General features: G+C 51.2%; 1 protein-coding gene across 1 annotated transcript in view; it reads left to right on the forward strand.

The window, feature by feature from the left end:
- EWSR1 (EWS RNA-binding protein 1) overlaps positions 1 to 9,500 on the forward strand; it is a gene marked incomplete at both ends in the record, with an annotated part of 22,435 nt that overhangs the window by 6,888 nt on the left and 6,047 nt on the right. The window contains 7 exons of the mRNA XM_009323404.1: positions 1,451 to 1,637; positions 3,048 to 3,215; positions 3,975 to 4,189; positions 4,737 to 4,917; positions 7,750 to 7,787; positions 8,322 to 8,354; positions 9,204 to 9,322. Coding sequence (XP_009321679.1) covers positions 1,451 to 1,637; positions 3,048 to 3,215; positions 3,975 to 4,189; positions 4,737 to 4,917; positions 7,750 to 7,787; positions 8,322 to 8,354; positions 9,204 to 9,322 — 941 coding nt within the window. The remainder of the gene's footprint in view (positions 1 to 1,450; positions 1,638 to 3,047; positions 3,216 to 3,974; positions 4,190 to 4,736; positions 4,918 to 7,749; positions 7,788 to 8,321; positions 8,355 to 9,203; positions 9,323 to 9,500) is intronic.

Consider the following 9,500-nt stretch of genomic DNA (forward strand, 5'->3'; position numbering starts at 1 on the left):
CGGACAGGCTTGTGTCCCCTTCATCGGGATCCTGAGGCTAACCAGGAAACTCAAGAGCGTCACTCGGGACAGAAAGCTGAAGTTTGGGGTTTTTTAACCAAAAAACTTAACCAAAAACTTTTTTACTGCGCTGTGCAAACTTCCTCCTCTCGCTCCTCTTCCTCTTTGCTCACTGATTCAGAGCGCCATTGGGAAGGGTCCTGCTTTTGTAGCGGGGACAACGAGATGTGGAAGTACTGCGGTGCTTCGGGAGGGCACGCTCTATTCTGCTGGAAGTATATTTGTTTTGCAAATTAGGGAATTGAAATAAAAAGCTACAGCACAATTTGCGTAAAATGCCGTATAATTAGAAGGAAGAGTATGTCACAAGTGTCCTGTGTTTATTACAAATAAGAAGCGATGGAGAAGCTGTTACCTTAATTGATGCAATTAAGTTCACATCAGTAAGACTGAGACCAGTTGGCTGCTCTTTGGCAATCGATGTTTTGTATTTTTAGTAAGCCAGCTTTTGCTAACAAAATTTTTAATTGGTCTTTTTTCATGTAAGTCTCCGTTTCATAATTTGAAAAACTGCTCGCAAGGTTCTTAACTATAAAAAGCCACCGTGTTAATGCCGGGTTTATGGTTCGCCTTTGTGACAAGTCAAATGGTCGGCTAAATTATACGGCGGCGGCTGCTGGAAGGACTAATTTAAATGGAGCTGTTTTGGGATCTTGGATGTTCTTGTAAAATTGTTCAGAAATAAATGTATGATCTCTAAGCTTTTTACCTAAAACAAACTGAAATTCTGAGAAAAGCGAAGGTACACAAAACATCGGGAGCTACCTTATGTGTCTTTTTTGACCTTCCTCTTCAGTTAAAGCAAATGTAAAGTGCTTTTCTTTTGTTTGCAGAATTACTGATTTGAAGTAAGACCTCATAAATGGCTCAGAAAGACTTGTCAAGTCAGCCTGGTGCCATTTTGTGCTTTGGTTTTTCAAAAAAGCTGAAAGGATGGGACCGTACTTCTTAAATCGATTGGATTTCTTTTCCTTTAGGGCTAACGGGAGCTTTGTTTAGTCCTCCTGTGTTCAGAAGACGCTGCATGCCTCAGCTTGCCCTGTGTGCGCTTTGTTACATTAGCTGTGAGCTTCAGTAGCTGTAAACAAACAGCCTTTGGATGCTGATTGAAGGGTGGCTTCCAGAAAGCTCCTCGGAGCGTGGTTTTTGGATGGTGAGGGTAGAGCTGGGGCTGTAGGCTGAGGCTTCCCAGGGTGGGGGGTTTCTCCGTGGAAGGCGAAGGGGCTGCGTGGGTTAGTTCATCGTTTTGGGGTTATCTGTGATACTTTTGCGGTGGTAAAATCGGTGCTGTGCCCGAGGCCTGATAAAACCGTCAGCAGAAGCGCAGTAGCCTGCAACGTTACGAGTGAAGGTCGCCGAACTAATCTGATGAGGCTGTCGTCTGTTCTAGGTTATACCACCCCAACTGCCCCCCCAGCGTACAGTCAGCCCGTCCAGGGGTACGGCACAGCCGCCTACGATACTAACACCGCTACGGTTACCACCACCCAGGCTTCCTACGCAGCACCGTCCGCTTACGGCACCCAGCCCGCCTACCCAGCCTACGGGCAGCAGCCAGCAGCGTCCGCTCCCGCAAGGTAACGTCTGGTTCCCCTCTTCCTCCGAAGGCTGCGTTTGCTCTGCTCCTGGGGAGCAGCAGCGCACCACCAGCTGAACTGGGGCCCGCTGGTTTCGCTTACGCCTTTTCCCTGCCCGTTGCGCTTGAGCTTTGCTCTTGCTGCATCCGATCCCAGCGCGTTTCAGGGCTGGGGGAAAGCCGCGTAGGCAGGTTCTGCTCCGCCACGGTGAGTCAGCACTGTTACTGGGAGATGAGGAGAGCAACCAAGCAGCAAAAATGGGCTCCTGACTCACGGTGCAGAACAGAAAACGGACCAGTCTGATCTGATCTTGAGTCACAGGGTCAGGCAGGATACTGTTACGTACTGTGACTTCTTGAGTGGATGCACATGCTGTAGAGAATTTCCTTTTTAAATCTCTTGTGTCTGGGCACTGTCAGTAGTATATTTAGTTTAATTGTTTGCTCAGGATATGAAATATTTAGAATACATAATGGAAACTTGTTTAGTAGCGAGTAAAAACTGCTTTATTCGTTTACCTGATGTTTGTAGCAACCACTCCAGTAAGGAAAGGGGGAGCTTGGCACAGCTCTGTCCGTATCTGTCAGATTACACTTGTAAGTATGAATCCTGACACCGTTTAAAGTATTTTTTTTTCCCAGCTTGTACGACAAAAGTAGCTTAACTCTTTTTACTCCGCTCTGATAAACACTGAGAGATTGTAAACGGTATGGGACAAATACAAAAGAAGGGGACCTGCGAGTCACATGCAAAGGGCTCTCTTTGTTTTCAGGCCTTGAGAGTTAATACAAAACATAGAATCACAGAATCGTTTCCATTGGAAGGGACCTTTAAAGGTCATTTAATCCAACCCCCAACATCCTTTCCCTTTCATCGGATGACGTATGTGGGGCAATATCTGCTTGCACTGGATTCTAAACCAAACAGCGGTGCAGTTAACTGACAACGTTTCTGGCTGCTTTTGAGCTAATCGTTGCCAAGCGTTGTGCAAAACCCGCTCGAGCGGAGGGGCAGTGCCGCTGACCGCTTTCCTGGCCGCTTCACATCCTCGACTCAGTTCTAGAGCCAAAGTCTAAATCCCTCGCCTTCGGTTTCATAACGCAGCTGGTGAGCAGAAGCTGTAGTACTCTGGGCTCTCTGTTCAGGGTGCTGCCCGGGCCTTTCCTGATGGCAGGGGAGTGTGCAAATACCCAGTCAGCAGGTGCTAAAATGTTTATAGTGTTTAATGAGCATATATTAGCTGCTGCCAGAGTGACGGCCACCTACGCGGTGCCAGCTTGTAACGCTACGCAAAGAAATAGGTAGTGCCATTCTGTCTGGGGGGGGGGGGGGGTGATCTGGGCGCCGTCTCTGCTACCAGAGGTGGGGGTTTGCACCAATGTTTCCTTCTTGTTCAATATTGCTCCGTAGACCCCAGGATGGCAGCAAACCAGCAGAGACCAGCCAGCCGCAATCGAGCACGACGGGCTACAGCCAGCCCAGCCTAGGGTATGGACAGAGCAACTACAGCTATCCTCAGGTGCCTGCCAGCTACCCCATGCAGCCGGTCACTGCGCCTCCCTCCTATCCTCCTACCAGGTAACTCTCCCAGCAGGCTAAGCCTCATGCAGCTGGAGTGGGAACTTTCAGGTTAGCTGGGGCAAAAGGGGGATTTCTCGATCACGAACAGATGTAAAAGGAGGTTTGGTGTCCTGGGAGGAGGGAGGCATGGTTCTTGTTGGTGTGCCCCTCATCGTAGGGAAGATGCGGCTGTGACTGAGTGCGTAAGTGTCTCTGCGTACATACCTGCAGTAGCAAGGTGTAACGACGACGTATGTTTTTAAGAAATTTCCTAGATACGGAGTGTGTTATAGCGACCTTTCGCTGCCTTTACGCATGGCTTTGACAAGGGGCTCACCTCTTCCCCTCAGGTGTCTTTTAATATGCTGATGCTGACTTCTAAAGTGTGTGTTTTGAAATTCTCAAAGGCCGAGATGCGTGGGGGGGGGGGGCACGACTGTTTTATTATCCATCAGCTCTTGCAGTGCCAAGGCAGAAGGGGAGACTGTAAATTGCATTGCCACTGATTTTTTGCCCTGGCATTTCTGCCTCTTTCTAGAGGTATGAATAAATTGTGAACGGTCGCGTGGATTTTGCTTTTAGCAGTCTACCGGGTTTATTTTGTCTCCTGCCACCAGGCTAGCCTCCACAGAATGACTTCACCTTTTTAAATGGTTTACAACAGTACATATGGCTTATAATTGCATTACCTTCTAGTGTGAGCCACTTCTGCAGCCTAATGCACGTTGCCGGTGAACTGGCTCGCCTTCCCATCTTTTCAACGCTTTTGTCTTCCAGCTATTCCTCTACACAGCCAAGCAGTTACGATCAGAGCACTTACTCCCAGCAGAGCACCTACGGGCAACAGAGCACCTACGGGCAACAGACTAGCTATGGCCAGCAAAGCAGCTACGGGCAGCAGCCGCCGCCGACTAGTTACCCGCCCCAGACGGGATCCTACAGCCAGGCCCCGAGCCAGTACAGCCAGCAGAGCAGCAGTTACGGCCAACAGAGTGAGTGCGCTTAGCGGAGCCGCGTGGTTGCGGAGGAGAGGGTCGGCCTCCCTTGCCCTCGCAGGGTGGGCTGCCTCTGAAGGAGGCTTGGCGTTGCTTTGGGTCTAAAGCTTGCAGCTGCGTCGAAGGGAGAGCATACTGTAGCTGGGTTTTGCCCTTCCTCGCTGAAAAACGGCTTGCCTGCTGCAGTGGGAGGTCGTGATACTCCCCTCAGCGTGGCGAAGGTGAATGGGTGCTCGAAAAAACACAGAAGCACAAAATACTGTTGTGGCTGGTGCAGGCAGGGCTTGGTGCGAACCACTCTGTTTGGCCAGGTGGCAGCTCTGCGGAAGTCCTACTGGCAGGGCCTAATGTAAAACGTGATTCCGCAAACGGAAAGCGGTGCATCTCTCCTTAAATTAGCGCTGTCGCTGTAAGCGCTGTCGCTGTAAGCGCTGTCGCAAGTGCTTGGTGCTGAAGGCAGGTAAAAGGGCTTAAGAAGGGGACAGGCAGCTTCGACCCGCTCTTGTCTGCAGCTCCCTAACGTGTTTCTTACAAACTTCCTCAGGCTCGTTCCGTCAGGACCATCCTAGCAGCATGAACGTATACGGGCAGGAATCCGGAGGCTTTTCAGGCCCAGGAGAGAACCGGAATATGAGCGGCCCTGATAACCGGGGCAGGGGAAGAGGGGGATATGATCGCGGAGGCATGAGCAGAGGTGGGCGGGGAGGAGGACGCGGTGGAATGGGGTAAGAGCAAATCTTTTCTCCTTTTATCTAATTCTGTTTTACCCGTAGGATTTGAAATGGAAAGAAGGGACTGAAAGGTTGACATTCCCAATGGTACTTCCATGGGGAACATCTCTGTAGCAGCATTGCTTCTAATCCATGGAAATATTATCTCGGGGGAAATAGGAGCAGGATCTATTTTTTTCGTCCTGCAGCTGGTTGGGCCCCGGGGGGGAATTAGGGGTATTGCTAAACCTGGAACTTTCAGCTCCCTTCGTGGTCGCGCAGAGGTGAAATCCTCTGCGGGGTTTAACAGTAACTCCGGATCGAACACACACAAACCTTCCGCCAGGTCCAGGAGTCAGTCGCTCCCTGTGCCTCAGTAGTGGGGGTCTTGGCAGTTCAGGTATGTACAGGGCAGAAGCCTCGGGTCAGCCCCGCGTTACGCCGTCGGCCTCTTCACCTCAGCGGTAGCTCGCGGAGCTACGTCCGCAAAGTGTGTGCCTGGGGCAGATTGCTGCTGTCGAAGCCATGACTCCGAGTGGCCGGAACGCTCGGAGCTTGGTTGGAGCGTGAAGACAGACCCCGAGACAGCAGAGGGGTCTGGCTCGGCTCCCGGGACTGCTCCCCCTTGGAGCTTTCAGGTGGTCTGAATCAGTTTGGCCATGTTAACTGATGGCAAAACCTGGTTTGGTAAACCTGCGCCTTCAGGTCAGCAGCGCGTCTCCCTGTCCATGACGTTTGTTTTGCGAGGGGCGAGGAAGGAGGACTAATCCCAAAGGCTCCTAAGAGAAGGAAGGTGTAGCTTTGTGTGTGTTCCATCCCTTCACCCCGTCGCTCAGAGCTATGCAGAGTGTCCCTAGGTGCGCACCGGAGGTGTGGCGCGGGACGCACGGTGCTAGCCCTGGTACTCGGCAGGGCGGCCGGAACCGCGGCTTCTCCTCGCTAGGCAACTTCTGAAGGTGTTTTACAACCTGGTGGCAACGGGAGTTTGGCAAATCGATAGTCCCATTCTGCATAGCTCTGTCGAAATGAAGTGGCGTGAAATCTTTATCGGAGAAATACAACCACCGGTGTACGGAAACAGAAGGAAAAGACTGGCTTGCCTTGGAACACATCTGGCTTGAATTGGCTCGAGTGGAACAGAGTTCCGTGGTTCTGCATAAAGATTTCACCCATGATGTATTTATCTCTAATGGTTTAAAGTAGATGCAGACACTGGAAATGCCTACCATCACATCTTAAAATTTTAGCCCCTTCGGAGCTTCTCATGCAAAAGATCTGTCATCCGTCCCTTGATTTCACACCCTTAATCTGAGCTTAAATTGCGTACGTAGTGATTTCCACCTGACTAGACCGTTACAAAGGGTCCCCTGCTTTATGGACGTAGACTTTCTGCTGTCCATAGAAAAGGTGGCCTCCCTATGAACGCCAAGGGGCAGGTAGGGGAACTCGGCCCTTCCTATCACGCTGTGGTGATGGATTTCAGTGTCTCCGGCAGGTAAGGAGCTCGATGTTATTCACGTGCCCTTTTTCATTGACTCCGTTATTTTATATTTTCATTGGCTGTTAAACATGGAAACTTTTTAACATGCTTTGTCGCATTTATATGCTACAGGTTACAAAGTGAGAGCCTTGTATACACTTCAATACTTAAAAAGTACCCGTACTCAGTACTCAGCCGGCAGCATAATGAAAAGTGGGACTAGACACGGTGTCCATATGGAGAGGAAAAATATACATAGAATATTTTTAACCAAATGTATTCATTGTATAAATGGAATCCTTCTGTAACTTTGGTAACTGCATACTTGTTGTTTGGTAATAAAACCAGAGGAGGTATACTACTTTAGAATTGTGTAACGTTAAAAAGTGTAAACGTATGTGTTTAAAAAGAGAGACATTACGTAAATGGTGTGTACTTTAACGAGAGGAGGCAAAGCTGCATGCAACAGCTTGAAACTGTGTATTGACGACTCTTTTTTTTCCAGTATTAGAGGTGCAATACTTGCTAGAAAATAGGCGGTGCTCTCCCTCCTCTGCTCGTCTCCTTCCAAACGGCTTTTTGCCTTCCCAAAAAGAGCAAGAAACGTCAAAATCCTTTTCGGGCGGCATTTTCCTAATTAACCAGCGCTTGAAAGCAGTCTTAGCTGCACGCTTCAGCCAAAGCTTTTGAGGAAAGCTGCGGCCGTGAGTTTGCGTTGGCGCGTGCCGAAATCTTCCGTTCTGGTCTTGTGTCCACAAAGCTGCACCCCAGGCCTTCGAGCCCCCGCTGTATTCTGTAAGTGCTCCCTCCACAGAGACTTGTTAAATTCAGTAGTGACCTGAATGTATGGCTTTATACCGAGGTTCTTAGCGGAAATGTCATCTGAACTGTGTTGTAGGTATCGCGTATGGTTGTCTCCTACCTTTTTAACTGTTAATGTCAGGGACCCGCGGGCTCGTTTCGCTCTCGGTGCTGCGAGAGGCTGAGGGTGCACCTTTACGGACACACAGAGGGGAGGGAGTTGACCAGTGAACGACCCCACGATTCCTCCAAGGCAAAAGCCCGATTCACAACGCTCGAAAGCATTTTTTTGCCAAGTATTGCACTGATAATACCCATACAAGTAACGCAAGGGTACCGACAGCAAAGTGGTGTCTAAAACCAGACAAGCGAGGTTGCGTATATGTAAAGGAAATTTGAGCGAGCTGCCCTGAAGAAAGGCATAGTGCCGAGATGAGAGAGAGAGAGACAGATGCATTGTTTGGAGATGTTTAGCCAGTGCCCTTCTTCCCAGTGAGCCGCAGAGGCTCAGAGCGGTACTGGCTTTGTAAAGGGAAAGGCCTTCATTTCTTCGTTTATCCCCCCAGCAGCGCTGGAGAGCGAGGTGGCTTCAATAAGCCTGGTGGTAAGTTTTTGAGCATTACAATGGATAGTGTTTAAAAAAAAAAAAAAAAATGCAGTCAGTTTTTAGCACAAAGTGTAATTTTTATTAGCTTAAGTGGTTAAAATGACATGTGCAACAAGACCGTAACGGGTACTGCCGGCGATGCCTAGGGGTACGCGGTTACAGGACACAGGGTAACTTGGAGGAATTGAGCAACCACTTCTGTAATTTGGGGAAAATAAATGGTTTGGATTTAATAAATTTTTCGTAAAGTAATTTTTTATTAATGAACGTAAAACTGATTGGCCTGGTAAAGCATTAAAAAAAAAAAAGAGAGAAGTGTAATAGCGGTTAATGGTTTGGAAGGCTGCTAAAAATAGCAAACCGATCACCAAGTGAAAGGTGCATTGCTGATGTTGTTGCAATGCAGGTCAATTGGAGTTTAACCGGCGCCATCGAATGGTGGTCATAAGTAGATAGCGTTGTGTGTGTCGGTTCTTCAGCCCGCAAGGCGTGCACTAACACGGCTTCTTATGATTCTTTCCCGACTGGCAGGACACATGGAAGAAGGACCGGACCTTGATTTAGGTAATTGCCAATAACTGCTGGGACTCTCTCCCGAGCTCGCGGGGTTGAGGCTTCCGCGCTCGGTCTCTGCTCCGGACGAGGGCTGTAGCCGCGGGAGGTGTTAGCCCCGCGGCGTGCCCCTTCCGTAGGAGCCCGAGGACGCTCTGCCATTTGCAGGCTCTCTCCCGCCATTTCGTTTGTCTCTCGATTCCCTGATTCATCAGAACAGCTGGACTGGTGGAAAACGGCACGTGTTTGTGAGACGCTTACCCTTCTCCGCGGGAGCTAAGGGGGGCTTTCGGGAGAGCTGCTCCGCGGCTCTTTGGTTCGGCAGAAAGCCCTTTTTCGGGCAGCCTTAGCCCGGAGCTCGTACGTGCTGGTCCGGTAGCCTCCTCTCGTGCCACCCCTGGCCTGTCGCCGTGCAGCTCTTTTCCTTCCTGTGGCACAGGCGTGTCTGGAAGTTATGCGTCAGCCTTCCAGGACCGGCACGTTGCTGCGGGAAGGGGGGGGGTTAGCGCGGCCGGCCGCGTGCGGGAGCCCGAAGGCCGCAATGGTCTTCCTCGCGTCTCGCCTCGGACGCCTCCCACGATAACCCAGGCGGTTTAACCACGCGGTTCTCCTCGTGCCGGGTGGATGTGGGTTTCTGGCTGCGGCAGGAGAAAGCCGCCGGGCGGCCGGGGGGAGGCAGGCCAGCTCGGCAGCGGGGGGCCGCGCAGTCCTGCCCTGCCCGCGGGGGGAAGGGGGCGGAATACGCTCGTTGAGAGCGAAGCCGCGGCTGGCTGAGGGGATGGTGACGAGGTGAAAAGTACTCCGTTAGGCTGGCTCGCCGCCTGTCCTCTCCCCGCAGTGACACCGTGAACTCTCTCCTAGGCCCACCTATGGACCCGGACGAGGACTCGGACAACAGTTCAGTTTATGTGCAGGGACTCAATGATAATGTGACCCTGGAGGATCTGGCAGACTTCTTCAAACAGTGCGGTGTTGTCAAGGTGAGAGGACCGCGTGGGCGCAGGTCGGCCTCCAGCTCGGTGGGGCGTTCGGGGGAAAAGGGGTCGCCCACCTCCTCCCTGCCTGCACGTTGCTCGTCCCCGCCCGGCCCTTCGTTTCCAGGAGCTGGCAGGTCTCTGGCTGGCTGGGCGGTAGGGGGACCGCGGCCCGGGGTTGACC

Source organism: Pygoscelis adeliae, unplaced genomic scaffold (assembly GCF_000699105.1).
Source record: "Pygoscelis adeliae isolate BGI_AS28 unplaced genomic scaffold, ASM69910v1 Scaffold1275, whole genome shotgun sequence".
NCBI classification, from domain to species: Eukaryota; Metazoa; Chordata; class Aves; order Sphenisciformes; family Spheniscidae; genus Pygoscelis; species Pygoscelis adeliae.